General features: G+C 41.0%; 1 protein-coding gene across 2 annotated transcripts; it reads left to right on the top strand.

Annotated features, from left to right (window-relative positions):
* Positions 1 to 429: 429 nt before the first annotated feature.
* Positions 430 to 14,363, top strand: dync1li2 (dynein, cytoplasmic 1, light intermediate chain 2). Of its 2 annotated transcripts, none has more exons than XM_079291394.1 (13): positions 430 to 566; positions 1,372 to 1,445; positions 1,955 to 2,071; positions 2,193 to 2,423; positions 5,304 to 5,467; positions 6,716 to 6,809; positions 6,961 to 7,096; positions 7,300 to 7,411; positions 7,513 to 7,572; positions 8,231 to 8,275; positions 8,407 to 8,524; positions 9,443 to 9,571; positions 10,970 to 14,363. In XM_079291394.1, exons 1-13 carry the CDS (start codon positions 481 to 483, stop codon positions 10,984 to 10,986), a joined length of 1,383 nt encoding a protein of 460 aa, XP_079147520.1. In that variant the 5' UTR covers positions 430 to 480; the 3' UTR covers positions 10,987 to 14,363. The 2 variants fall into 2 exon arrangements, with proteins under 2 accessions (XP_079147520.1, XP_079147519.1); XM_079291393.1 differs by having other exon boundaries at positions 10,965 to 14,363.
* The last annotated feature ends 283 nt before the right edge of the window (positions 14,364 to 14,646 follow it).

Genomic DNA, 14,646 nt, shown 5'->3' with positions numbered 1-14,646 from the left:
AAGTTCATAGGGCCAATTGAAAAGTTAAAACCACACTGGATCACGCACCACAGAAAAATGCTATTGGCTAAATATTCTATTGGCTTTATAAGCACGTTGAACCTCGCCACAAGTCCATTGTTGATGTCACACAGTGTTCTCCATCAGCTGTTAAAGGGGGAAAACTGCAATGACATCACTTATTGGCATGTGACCAGAAGTGCTTAACGGTACGAACTCACGTTTGAACCACAGACATTAGTACTTTATTCACATATACTTATCACATTTGTAAAAATGCATGTTTATGGTAATCATCAAGGAGAAAAATAACGAAACTGTATTGCTACTTTAGAAACGTCAGTTAGATGTGCACCCACCCCTGCGCAGCGTAGCAGTCAATGAATGCAACGCACCCTTGGCTTGCTTGGATGAAGGCGGTGCTAGTGGTGGTGCCCAAGCAGCAGCAGGGCCTTGCCTTTGTGGTTATAGAAAGAGAAGATGGCTCCCGTTCTGGAGAAACAGTTCTCGAGCGCAGCTGGAGCAGGCGACAATAACAACGAAGAGGAAGAAGGACAAAACCTATGGCAAGTTTTTTTTATTGTTTGAACGACTTCATGTCTGCCGAGGCCTTTCTGTCAAAAACACAACCATTAGGTTCTGCTTTGTCACTGACGCTCACAATCAAACACCGGCCCCGGCTAGCAGTAACATTAGCACCAGCCGAAGCAGGGCGGTCAGTGTGCTAACGTTACTTGTGTTAGCTGCTCAGCTAACGTCACCGAAGTGGACTACTTAGTGGTTAACGTTAGCCAAGGTTATCCATGTTTGCGTGCTTTCCAAATACAAGGAATGTCTTTGAATCAACGAAACGTTTGACGGAGCCTTTCATAATATCAGGGGGGTTGACAAGTGAATGTCAAGACAACACCTAACGTTACATACTTACTAGCTTCTTAATGCAGGATACGAGAAGCTAACACTAACAGGAACCATACACGTCAATACCATACACGACTCAAGTAACGTTATGCAGAAACATACTGTTGTCTTTAGTCATCGCGTATCACAAGGGCTCGTAATGTTACTGTCATGAGGCTCAAGCTTGTTAGGTTGCATGTTTTGAGAACCCTCGCCAACGTTATATCAGTGGACATGACTTATCATTTCCTGTTGCGTTGTGGTGGACACATCACTGGGCTAGCTGACTGAATAATCATCTTGACCCATACACGTAGTAGTTAAGCTATGTACCGTTAGCTGACCAATTAACGTTACCGGTTTGTTTGCAACTTGTGTTTTGAGATAGCGAGCTGTCATTGTGTCACTTGACTGTCAAATCTAACGGTCATCTCTATGTTTCCTCAATATCTGTCTTGTTGTTTCTTGTAGGACCTCAATACTGAGTGAAGTTTCAACTACATCGAGTTCAAAGTTGCCATCGGGAAAAAATATCCTGATATTTGGTAAGCATAACTTCTTGCACGTCTGAAAGTCTATGTTTTTGCAGTGTATTTTTAGTGGTCAACCCTGAGGGCTGCACAACCACACTGATCTCACAAAAGCTAATGATTGCAAATTAAAACTGCTCTGACTTTTCAAACAGTCCGCTCTTTCAGCTGTGTTTCTTCCCACACTCTTGAGATGAAGACATAATAAACTAAAAATACAGAGAGGTCTTCCTGTGTGGGGACATACTTATTTGAGTTGGTTTTCCACAAATGTGAGAAATAGGGCTATTGACCAAAAATATTTGTGTGAGCCACTGACGGTCATGATTGCATTTGAGGTGGAAAGGTGGTAAAGTCAAGATGTCTGTGTATAGGCAGGAAGTCGGAGTGATGATTTCTTGGCACATCACATACATTATCATTGGAAAATGTCTATAATGATATATATATTGAACACTATTATGACTGCTACTAATAATAATGGATAACATCATATGTAAGCTGATGAATAAAATGTCTTACAGGTGAGGATGGATCAGGAAAAACAGCACTTATGGCTAAACTTCAAGGAGTGGATCACAACAAGAGAGGCAGGGGACTGGAGTATCTGTACTTAAATGTCCATGATGAAGACAGAGATGGTGAGTTTACCTGCTGTAGCTTCACTCGTGTTTGTTTTACAGCCTTTACAAAATAGCAGTAGTTTAGAGAGCAATGATAAGATTGCTTGTATTAAACTAGTATTCGGTTTTCCTTTTGCAGATCCTACTCGCTGCAATGTGTGGATCCTGGATGGTGACCTATACCACAAAGGCCTACTTAAGTTTGCTGTTTCAGCTCGGTCACTACCTGACTGTCTAGCTGTGTTTGTGGCGGACATGTCACGGCCCTGGACCATTATGGAGTCACTGAAGAAGTGGGCCAGTGTGCTACGCGACCATGTTGACAAGCTAAAGATCTCTCCAGAGGACATGAGAGAAATGGAGCAGAAAAGTAAGTGATGTTTTATGACTTAATCTGCTCATATGTGACTTGTATCGTGGATGGTATCAAAATGAAACATCATCAAGGCTTTTATTTTGAAAATGTAGCTTAGTTTGTTGTAGAGTATTTTTCTGCTGGCTCTACCTGGACAACCATGCCCCAACTTCCAGAAGTCTGGGTTATAGCTAAAATCTCAGAGTTTTAGAATATGTACATTGTTATCATGTCGGTAGCCTGTTCCCTGGTGGAGTAGTTGTCCAGAGTAAAATGAACATGGAGGTAATAAGACTGAAGATTGAATTTGATTGATGAAGTGGTCACATGTTGGCAGCGAATCTCGTAATTCCAAACAGGTCTTTCTTTCGTTAGAGCAGTCCGTTTGTTAAGACTGATACAATTTGGTGATTTGTCATCGTATGTCTCAACATGCAAAAATAAAAAGCATACATATTGTTGAATTACCGTATATGTCTAGGTAGAGGGTTTAAAGGAAACCGCACTGCGTGAAGCACCCCAGGTTGGAATCAATGGGAGTCTCCCATAATAAGATCCTTGCTGTCTGGCTACAAGGGGGAAAAAGAGACATTGGTCGCATGGAAGGAAAGCACTGTGTAACATTGCACATTGTCATGGATGTTTCTAGGTCATCATCAGAGAGGCCCATGATCCTCAGCTGTGTGTTCTGGCTGTAGGCGAGTTCTGCAGATCAATGTGTGTGTGATGCACTCCTGTTGATTTTAGTACTGGTTATCTCTCACTTATGAACGGTTCTTCTGTGTTTGGGGAAAATGCTTTTGGAGGTTGCAAGATATTTCAGCCTGCAGGGTTTCACAGAAGGTTCGTGTCCGCCACCTGCTTGCTGCTGTTCTTACGAGTCTGAAATTACTTTTCACAACGAAGTCAAACTGTTTAATGATTTCAGATGAGTTTGACAAAACGGGTCTAAAAATGTTTCCAGCATTTAACATGCTAACACTCATGCTAACATGTGACCACTGGTATCGAGTCTGCTGGCAAACGTGAAAAAGGGAAGCTGGTAGCCAAGTGATGACAAAAGCAAACAAAAGTGTTTGGTCCACAAATGGGTCCACATTTTCAACTTGCTTTACTGACTTGTTTTAAGTTCAAGTGGCTTATTAGTTAGACGTCGTTGAAATTGATTATTAAATGCAGTAGAAAGGAAATGTATACATTATAGCTATCAATAGATGTCGGCTTGAGCACACATTACGGTTGTGAATTTGCTATCGTAGTGTTTGCTGTAGAAATCGTCACAATTTGGTACATTTTTTGAGGCATAACTTTGTTTTTTTAGATTTTCTAGAGTTCCCGTCTACTTCTTATTCTCTTTGGCCTTTTGACATGGTCAGATTTCCAGTTGAGCTGAGACATATCATCAACATAAAGTACCTTCCAACATGTCAGTTGTGATGTCAGCAGCAGATTGGTGAGACCTAGTGTCAGATTACATATTTATAAATATGAGCATCTGAAAGACAGACTGGAAGTGTGTGTGCTCTTGTCCAGGGAGTCTTGCAGGCGTCTTGCATCATGGTTCCCTCCCCTCCAACAGCAGCGTCAGAGAAAACTGAGTCTGAAGTCGGTCAGTGGGCCGGACATTCTGTCTCCTGTTATGCTGTAACTGAAGTAGTCTGCCTGCTGGAGTCGTCTCAAGTTGAATTACAGGACAAAGCTATTGCTGCCTGCACACGGGGACTTTTCTTTTCCCTACAGTATCTGGGAATGGTGTGAAGGCAAACACGTTTTAGTCATGAGCCAACAACATAACCAGGACATAGATTAATACTGATGTAATACTTGGGGTTGTTTTACCAAATTTACTTATTTGACATTTAGTTGACCGGAAATTACACCTTTTATTTGTAGCTAAACTTAAGCTTTGAGCTCACTGACCTCTTTCAAGAAATGGATATATACCTATTAGATCTCAAGGATTGATGCATGTCATTATTTTTTATTTAGTGAAGGCTCAGCAGCTCTCGATTATGTGTGCCGATGTATTTTGACCCCACCTTTATTTGTGGACAGATAGACTTTGTCCCATAAGACCTCTTTGTCTCTTTCTCTTTCTTTTTTGCTAGTAGCTGCTCCTATTTTATGCTTTGTTTTCTTTTCTCGTCTGTTTTCATTCAATAAATCTCCTGCCACGTCTTAGCTCAGCAGATCCCGTGTAAAGATTCTATCTGTGCTGTGCACTGGATTAGTGTAATCCAGGAGGGTTCCCCTTTAGATTGCTTGTAACTCCAGTCTTCTCCCCATATACCAAGTCCCATGTTTGGAAGTCAAGGAGATAGCTCAAAACAGCAAGTCAATCTGGCTTTGTGGCCCAACTACATTTCTGAAGCTCCTGAGGAAGTAGGCCAAAGCTTCCTGCATATAAACACACACACACACACACGCACGCACGGCGCTGCAATTGTCCGGACAGCACAACAGGAAGGTGAAGGATGCCATGTAATTCACCTGAATCATACAAAACTACACAGGACCTATAACAGTAGTGATTTGCTAGATGTGTATTTACTTTTAGAATCTTCTTCATTGGGCAGGAGTGGTCATATTTTATTTTGCCAATTAAGTGCAATGCATTTAAATTAACCCGATGATAATCTCATCTCCAATCCCAGAGACAGTTTAAGGCTGAGCACAACGATTAACACCATTCTATAAAAGCAAGTTTATAGTTCTGCATCAGTGTTAAAGCAAAGGCTACGAATGGTTACGTAACTTTACGAAAGGTCCTCCCAAAGATGATGTGCACCTCCAAAACATGACATGTACAGAGATACTAAGTGGAGACCACAAGAACTTTTTCAGCTTTCAAATTGTCTGAATTCTTACCGTTTGCTCCCTTTGTCTCTCCGCTAGTGGTGAAAGGGTTCCAAGAGTACACAGAACCGGAGGATGCCCCCCCATCCTCTCCACAGAGACGGCCCCCTACAGCAGGGGAAGACGAGGCTGTTGTGCTACCACTTGGGGACAACACGCTCACACACAACCTGGGCATTCCAGTGCTAATAGTTTGCACAAAGGTAAATTCTTCTTACATTGTCCTATGTGAAGCCATAGACTCTATCGAGAGACAACTAATGTTTTGCTGTCGCTGTAAGAGTTTTTTTCTTAAAGGTTTTATCAAAGTTTTTCAAAAGGTACTTGTATCTAATGAAGGGCATTTGCTAGTTCTCTGAATAATACTACCAACATGCATCCTTCAAATCCTAATACTTATGGCAGTTGTCATAAAGCATTAAATCTGTGAACCATGCCAACTACTTAAAAGTTACAACTTTCCGTAAGTCACACCTGCAGCCTCCACAACTTCACATTTGTGAATCTTATTTTTAATTTTTTAATCATGTAATGTACATTTCTGATCAATTTGAGATCAACCGCTCCATAGTTTTCCGGAACCTCTTTCGGACCATCTGTTTCGAGCCACCTGCGGCCATGAGCAGCTTCTCTAAACTCCCCTTCCACCCTTGGCTCTGCTTTTCTAGCTTTTGCAGCCACACTTCTGCAGTAGGGGTAACTCATAGTAGCTGCTATACAAAACAACAAAAACGATTTGTATCTGCCAATATGGATCATCAATGATCGGCAAAAATAGCGTGATCAGTGATCTCTAAAAGTTACATTTGCTCCCTTTTTTCTCTTCTGCTGATCCGATCCGTATGTTTTATGCGTTGCACCCTCAACAGAAAGCGTTTAATGCTGTTCTCACTGCTGGTTTCCTCCAATGGGTTCTTTAATTGCCTCCATGATGAGCAGAGCACATTTGGGCTCAGACCCTATGCACTTTTGTGTGTGCTTTATAAAGTTGTAATTTGTGAGACTGTCTCCTCTGATAAAACGCTGTCATTATACTTGCTTGTTAACCCTCCAGGCAAAGACTAGTGCTGAAACACAGTGTATTTATCAGCAGAGCTTCACATGCTACCCGTGACAATAAAATGGTGAATGTGCCTCTGTCCAGCCCGTATAAGAGAAAAAGCATTCAACTTGGCAGAAAAAAGTCATTGTTCGAGACCACTATTTGGTGTTTAAAACTATTCAAACTGCTGTCGGTCTTCTTCTGAACATCACCCTCTGTCATGACTAATCATGTTAGTGTATTGCTCTCCTGTGTCTCTCTCTGTCGGTGTGGTATGACGAAGAGAGAAGACTCCGTCATTACAGAATTGACTGATGCAGAGAGCAGCAACCATGTTCATATTTGTGAATGCTGCCATGTCGGTCATTCAAATATGTATCTCTTTCACTCTCAATCTTATGTCCTTCAGTGTGACGCAGTCAGCGTACTAGAGAAGGAGCACGACTACAGAGAAGAGCACTTCGATTTCATCCAGTCCCACATTCGGCAATTTTGCTTACAGTGTATCCTTTTTATTTATAATTGTTTGTTGTTCTTGAGAGAAATGTTTAGTTTAGTTTTTTTCATATTTTCTCATATTTTGTTGATTATCATCAATAAGTCCATCATCTGTGTGATTACCTCAACAATTGTTGCCTTAACGGAATGAACCAGATGGAGCTGGCCTGATCTACACTTCAGTCAAAGAGGAGAAGAACATGGATCTGCTTTACAAATATCTAGTGCATAAGATGTACGAGTTCCAGTTCACCACACCGGCCTTAGTGGTGGAGAAGGATGCAGTGTTCATGTGAGTGAAGATAGAGATGCACTAGTTTATTGAGTTTGTCGCGATTCTTTGGTTTTTGTCTGTCTGACGTTTTTGTAACATTTGGGTAATTTTTCTTTCTGTATTTGTTGTGAATCATATTCTATAAATCAGTTTTCTTCCAAGGAAATGCTCTTAACAGAGAGCATTGCACCTGCTGTAATTGGAACGGTCTTGTCTTTCAGTCCATCTGGATGGGATAATGAGAAGAAAATTGGGATTTTGCATGAAAACTTATCAACAGTCAGACCCGAGGCTCCGTTTGAAGATTTTATCACAAAGCCTCCAGTACGAAAGGTAACGGCAATGTAGTGAGGAAAGGTGCACTTTAGATCATGACTTTACAACCCACAGTTAGTTACATAACTGCATGCGTTCTCCTTTGCGCTTCTTCACAGCTGGTTCATGAAAAAGAGATCAATGCAGAGGATGAGCAGGTATTCCTGATGAAACAACAGGTAAGTGTCGGTCTGTCTTGCATATTTTATATTGCATATAATACCAAAGAATTAGGCTGAAATTTAGTGAACAGCTAGATACAAGAACCAGTCATTTAGTTTGATTTGAGTGGCATCCTGAACTGCCATTTTCACGATTAAACTCATTTCTATACTGTACTCGTGTTGTGGTGAACATCTGAAACTTCCACATGACAAGTGACACTGCCTTCACTTCCTATTTTGTAAACAAATAAACTAGGAATGCAATTCAACAAAAAAACACTCAGCTGAGGTTTCAGTTTTGTTAGAGAAGTTAGAGAATTGTTTGTTGAGGTTTCTTCCAAATTGTACTTGTATCTGCACTGACTGCCCCCTCAACATCTAAATACAGAAGTACAACTCATCTGACAGAAGTTGTAGTTTCCAAAAATGAGATGGTGTAATTATGTATGTTAGTAGGTTCAAGGTTAATGTATTTTCGTTGTACGACACAATGAAATGCAGTTGTAGTCACAAGAAAAGCCCAAAACAGCATTCCTGTAGTGCATTCCTAGTTCTGCATCAGGAATGTAAACGGATACAACAAAAATACTCGTGAATATAATTCGTTTTCCAGAAATGCTAAATGAGTCAACCATTTTTGTTGAATTCACTTTGTGTCTTTTTTTCTCTACAGTCTTTGTTATCGAAGCAGCCGGCCACACCAACCAGAGGAGCGACGGTACGCTTTTAACATCCCTCAATGGGGATGATTGATGGATTCATTCAAATGTTTTTTACTTTTTTCTCCCGACTAGACGAACCGGGTTATTTGTTCGTGACCACAGCTTTGACCCGGTTTCTGTGTTGCAGGAGTCTCCAGGACGGACAGCCTCAGGGTCTCCCAGGCCTGCGGGTCGCACCGGCCAATCCAACGCGACCAGCGTCTCACCAATGGCTGCTGTCAAAAAGCCTGACCCGAACATGAAGGGTAGGAGCTCTACAAACACACTTTTGTTTATATCTGATCATTGAGAATGTTTTATTTAATCATCCTCATTTATTGAAACCAATGTTTTGACCCCTGCAAAAAACTGTGCTGACTGCGGCAATATTGCCCCAAAGAGGTAACGTCTAAAAGGAATCCCATTAACAATGGCATCCCTGCTGGCATCCCTGAAGCAGAAATATTGACTTTCTCGCCTCCATTAAGTGCAGAAGTGCATTCCAACTAGAAAGTGTGTTCAGCCAGATTTAATAGAGGGTCAGTTAAACCTTGCCTATTGATGTTGCGAATTGTTAGTGGAGTTAATTGGATTTTTAAAGTTCTCTGCGTTTGTAGCAAGTTTATCAACACATTTTCTTCCCTGACAAAGGATGTTTTGATGAGTATTTCCTTATCAGAATCCTAAAATTGAAGGTGTCATATGCTTTACTCCTACAGTTTGTAAAGCCGGTGTGATTTTAGGGATGGATTACACACACACACACACACCAGAGTGCACGACACAAACCCTTCATAGGGATTTTGTTGACTTTACAAGATGAAGATGTGGCCTTATTTTGCAACAAGGTCATTATACGTGGCAGGAACAATAGATATTTAAGATATGAAGATATAGATATTAAGATGTATATCTGAAGATATCCCAGACTGCTAATCTGGAATCGTAACGTTATGATATGTTGGGCATTAAAGCAGGATGATCTGTTAATATTTAGCCTGTGTTGAGAAGTTAACTATAAACTCAATGATTAAGTATATGGTGGGTGATGGATATTATCAAGTAACAATATGTACAACCTACTAAAAACTCCTTAGTATTGTTATATTGGACTTGAATTTTCACCAGAAAAAGAGGGTTTCCTAAATGCAGATGTGATTTTAAACCCCATGTTTCTCCTGCAGCTGGGGCTGCCAATGAAGGAGTGCTGGCTAACTTCTTCAACAGCCTGTTGAGTAAAAAGACCGGAGCCCCGGGGAGCCCAGGAAGTGGAGCAGTAGGAGCTGGAGTCCAAGGGTCCGCCAAGAAAACAGGTACAATCTCTCATTCCAGTGCTCTCAGCTCTGATCTCAGTGAACCGCCTCACTATTCATGCCTCCGTGCAGGCGACCGCCTTGGCCATCGGCATTATTATTTCATGTTGTCCGTCCATTCGGCCGGTCCATTCTCGTGAAAGCAGTATCTCAGGAATGCCTGGAGGAAATTTCTTCAAATTTGGCACAAACGTCCACCTGGAGGCTTGAATCTCAAACCACGGTGTGACTCTACAAATGTAACGCTTCATTTTGTCATTCGAGTTGCAGATATTTAAGATGATCAAACTTTCTGCGCTCCACTGTTTGTGTAGCACCTCGTAAGGCTCTGGTCTAAAAGCATTCCTTAATGACATCGCCCCTCGTTATTACTCGTTTTTATTATTGAATGTAGTACACCCAATTCAACAGCTACAAAAATTAAGGAAGTGCTGCGCTCGTGTGTTTAAAACAATGTCTGACATGTGTACATTCTTGTCACGTTGTGAGTTGAATTCCAATTAAATATACAGTATAGACTGTCATGATCATTGTTATGCTCATCTCACAGAGATCATCAAATACAGCTGCGTAACAACACACTTATGCAGCCAGAGACGGTATATAATAGAGCCTCTTTAATGTAGCTGTGCCACATGTCATATTTAATTGACGTTGCTTAACCAAGGAGGTCTCATTTGTTAAATGCCTGTTGCCTTGACTCCTCTCCACACGTCTCTTCCTCACCTCCTTTGCTCGCATCTCCCGTGAGTGGGGCTGAGAAGGTCACTGCTACCTCACCTCCGTCACGACACCTTGAGTGGTTTTAAACCTTCCTCCACACAGGTTAACAGTTGTCCCTTTATCAGATCTGTTATAAAGCATTACTGTTGGCTTTAGCATCCTTAGTATTTAGATCCATCTCAGAGCATGGGCTTCATGCACACCTAAGTCAAGACAAGTGGCGAGTTAGAAACGGGGCCTTCTGTTGACCACTTTGCTGTCTGGAGGTTCATCTCTACAGCCAGAGAGAGAGAATGTTAAAACAGGAGGAAAAATGTTTTTCTTTGACTGAACTTGTGACAGGCCTGTATGCACCCAACCTTCTATCTTAATTGCCCCTATAACACTAATGTCTCTCACTCCACGTCATATCCCTTTGCTCTCTTGCTCAACTCATTATATTTTGGCCGCTGAAAGGACAATGCATGAATACATGTTCCTTTTGTCTTATGATTAGTTTTGCATGAGTGTTGACTGTGGCAGCGAACCGCCAAACTCCAGCATGGCACCTCATCAGCATCAATCCCCATCCATCTGCTTGCTGGCCATAGAAGAACAGTTTAATGAACACACACAGAGGCTACAGGAGATTACTTTTGGATTTTGTCTCCCGTTTTGTTTTTTTTCCAAGGGCAGAAGCCGGGTTTGACTGACGTCCAGGCGGAGTTGGACCGGATGACTCGCAAACAAGACTCCATGGTTTCAACGAACAACATACCAGCGCCGACCGAGAACGAAGCGTGAAGGAAACAAAAACCGCTGCGTCGTCCACTGCGTTAATACTCTGGAAATATACATGTACATGTGAGCATAAAAAATTGACCAAATTCCCAATGTCTATATCAGTCAGCACACACGGTGGTTTCACCAAAATGAGTTTCAGATGCTACCAGATGTTTTGGTGTTCTGGTGAAATGGGAGGAGAGAGACGGAGGTGTTTAATGAGATGATACGTGCTGATGGCTTGGCTTTATTTCTGTCCTCTCTTCCACTGTAAATGTTCTTCTGTGAGGGATGTCGTTTTACAGAAATTAGTGCACACTCCCGGCAGCCCCCCCCCCCCAGTCTCTGGGGTGAAACACCCCGTCTTCATGGGTTAAAGAGGGGAAACATACTAGTCATGTGGCCTCTGGTTCAGCTTATCTCACGGCAGGAATTTGGTTGTGATTGGAAAGGTATTTACCTTTGAAATATATTCATTGATAAAAGTAATTTAAGTACATGCAAACATAAGTAGTATGTAAAACAATGTTGGATATGATACTGATGTATTGGTATAAAGCTCCTTTTTCTTTATTTTGTGCACCATTTATCGGGTTAAGGAAGCATTCATCTGTATCGCTTAAACGTGTTCAAAATTCCACTGACGTCATGACACTAATACAAGTCCAAATCGCTGATATCATATCATTTGCCCTACTCATCTCGAAGGATTCTGTAAATATATACACGAAAAAAACTATTCAGGTTAACTTTGATTTTTGTATAAAATGCAATTCTGTCCAAATTATGAAATCGCTGGTTTGACTAAATGAGACTGTTTGGGATTTGATGGTTGCAAAGAGACCTTCAGCTACAGGTGTGTGTATATTGGGGGATGGGCTTGGGCAGCATCTTTCCTACTATAACGCCCAAGTGCCTCGCACAGTTAGCGGTTTGTGTCATAGTGGATGTGCTCGTCTACACAAGAGGAAATGCACCTTAGCGCCATCGGCTAAAAGGTTTTTGTCCATTTCTTGTCATCCAAATAATTTATTTTTGTTTTACATTTTTGTTAATGTACAACAAGCCTGTGGGCTGTTATTTTTCAGAAGGAAAAAAAAGATTGCTGTGGCCTAGTTGATAGTATTCAATAGAGCTATGGATTGAATGCCTTCATACAAACTGTACAGGCTGCTGATATTAAGAAGAAACCACATGATGGAACCTTTGGATCCTCCAGGAGAACGCTTACTGTGGTTTAAACGACTCTTTGCAGCCAAAAGACGCAAAATGAGATATTGTTTCCTTCGGCACGCTCCTCCTTCTGGTTCCACATGTTTTATTCACACTGTACTTCACACGTCAGTAAAAAACATTCCCAGTTTCTACATGCAGTCGCTGTAGAGACACATCCCTGTGGTGGCACCTGTTTGTCCAGTCAGGTCTTTTTGTTCGGTCTCTTTCAGTGCCCGTTTCACATAATGACCTTTGCCTTTCAACAGTCACACTGGGCACCCTGCCTTCACAGGAATGCTCCCAATTCATTTGTGTGTCCTTAAAGGGTTGCTTCATTGTGTTCTGTAGTGTATTTCCTTTAAAAACGAATTACACATTATACTGCACCATATCCAGTAATCTAATATTTATGGTTTCATGACACCATTATCGAATCAAAATGAATTAAGTGTACATTATCATTAATCGTATGCAAGGCCCTACTTAATCTTATGGAACGTGTTCAGTAGCATTCACAGAAATAATGACGAGTGTGAAGAGAGCAGCTATTTGCTGTTCAAACAATGGCAAAAAAGGAAAACTGGAGTGAATTGGGACATGGAACCAAAGATGCATATTCGTCACTATTGTCTGCTTTTATAGTTGATATTCATCCATAAGATTATCCAGTGGCCATTGTTTGTCCCACCCTTGCATTCCAAACTTCAGACCTGCCTATGAACTCTTGTTTTGAGTAACATCCGATAAACATGGTAGCAATGCCTTGCTCCACTCAACCATATCTGGGGTTTCATGAGTCAAAGGAAAACAAATTCCATAACTGTGTACAGTATATTATGATAAATTCTCTAAATTGGTCCGTCTACAAATGCAATTAGGGTTCTCTTTATATTTGCTCTGTAAGGGAATAACCACAGGACCATATTGCTGTACAGTTAACTTGATGCACAATTTGATTTGTTATCAAAAATGATGCTACACATCTGTTCTGGATTTACTTTTGATCATATTGACGCTCTTGTTTTTTTTGTTTTGGTTTACTATGTTTTGTGGGTGGGTGGGTGCGACTGAGGGTCTGTTGCCCAAGTGGATGAAGCACAATTTAATGACAGCCAGGAGCAGCAGCACCGCCGCATGTTGAAATAAGCACTTTTCCTTGGACACTTGTATCAATTCCCTGTTGCTACAGTTTAAGATACAGACTGCATATTTTTGATTTTGCCTTGCCTTTTTTTTAGAACATTTAGTCATGAACCTAGAAGTTAATATACACAGTAAAACTGCATTATTTATCTGCATTTGCTGCTTAAGTTATGGAAGGTGCCCCTGGTGGTTAACTATGGAATAACCGCTTTCTGCTGGTGATTTTGTACATTTGATCAATCCTTTTGAAATCGTCGTAACACCTTTGCTAGGGATGTTTTAAAGATGTCGTTAAATAGATAAACCAAATAAATGTCTGTTCATTTTCAAGTTTTACCTTTTTGCCCATGAAACCTCTGCTTGTTTACGTCCTGATTAGGCATGTTTTCTTTGTGTTGTCGAATACGGCTTTGCCCATAGACACCTTCTGTTGAAAATAGTTTTGAAATGCCACCATAACCTGACTGACCACACGGATAAGTCATATCATAAATCATATTTCATATAACATGGCCACACTTGTTAAATTTGGCGTTTAGCCGAGTGGAATGAAGTGCTCTCATGCTGCTTGGCTTCAAAGTTGCACTCGCGCTTTGTAACGGTTGGATCTCGCTCCCAATATTGAATAATGAACAGTTGTAACTTTTGTACTCAAACGTCAGTTGAAAGCAACTGCCTCCTCACATCCTAACTGAATTGCCTTCGACCACTATTGACAGCCTCCATCTATGTGAGACTGTGGGCTTCTGCTTCCAGTCCTTTTGTATTCCGGATAGCAACACATTGTAAGCACATGGCTGGCTGCATTTTTGTGTCCTGATTTAATTCAGAAGTTTGATTGTACGACTAACACAATTCTGTAGCCTTTAAGCTGCCGTGTGGATTCTCGCTTCTTACGCCGACAAAGATAAGGAAAATGTTTGACAGACCCTGGCTTCAATAAAACCAAGAATCCAAACTGGTTCACATTTTTGTGTCTATTTATACAATGTTCATTGATTTGATTGACTTATTGACTAATTACTCCACAAACCCTAAGTCCACCCTGCACTACAGAACAAAAATATATAAATGAGTGACATTACTAATTAATGACATGGTGCTGATTGCTAAATCCAAAATTGAAATGCACATTTTAAAACGGCTGATTATTTTTCCATTGCACTGTAACGTGCAGTCAAACACTGAAAGATCACAAGCATCACCAAAGGTTAAAAGTGTTTGTATAGCTA

Source organism: Melanostigma gelatinosum (genome assembly GCF_949748355.1).
Source record: "Melanostigma gelatinosum genome assembly, chromosome: 2".
Classification (NCBI taxonomy): domain Eukaryota; kingdom Metazoa; phylum Chordata; class Actinopteri; order Perciformes; family Zoarcidae; genus Melanostigma; species Melanostigma gelatinosum.
Note: the sequence above shows the minus strand (reverse complement) of the source record. Positions and strands in the feature narration are given on the sequence as shown.

Coding starts and splice junctions, on each gene's coding strand:
- dync1li2 (XM_079291393.1), top strand. CDS start 481: ATGGCTCCCGTTCTGGAGAAACAGTTCTCGAGCGCAGCTGGAGCAGGC. Junction 8,276..8,406: donor CACCAACCAGAGGAGCGACG/GTACGCTTTTAA, acceptor TCTGTGTTGCAG/GAGTCTCCAGGACGGACAGC. Junction 8,525..9,442: donor GCCTGACCCGAACATGAAGG/GTAGGAGCTCTA, acceptor TTTCTCCTGCAG/CTGGGGCTGCCAATGAAGGA.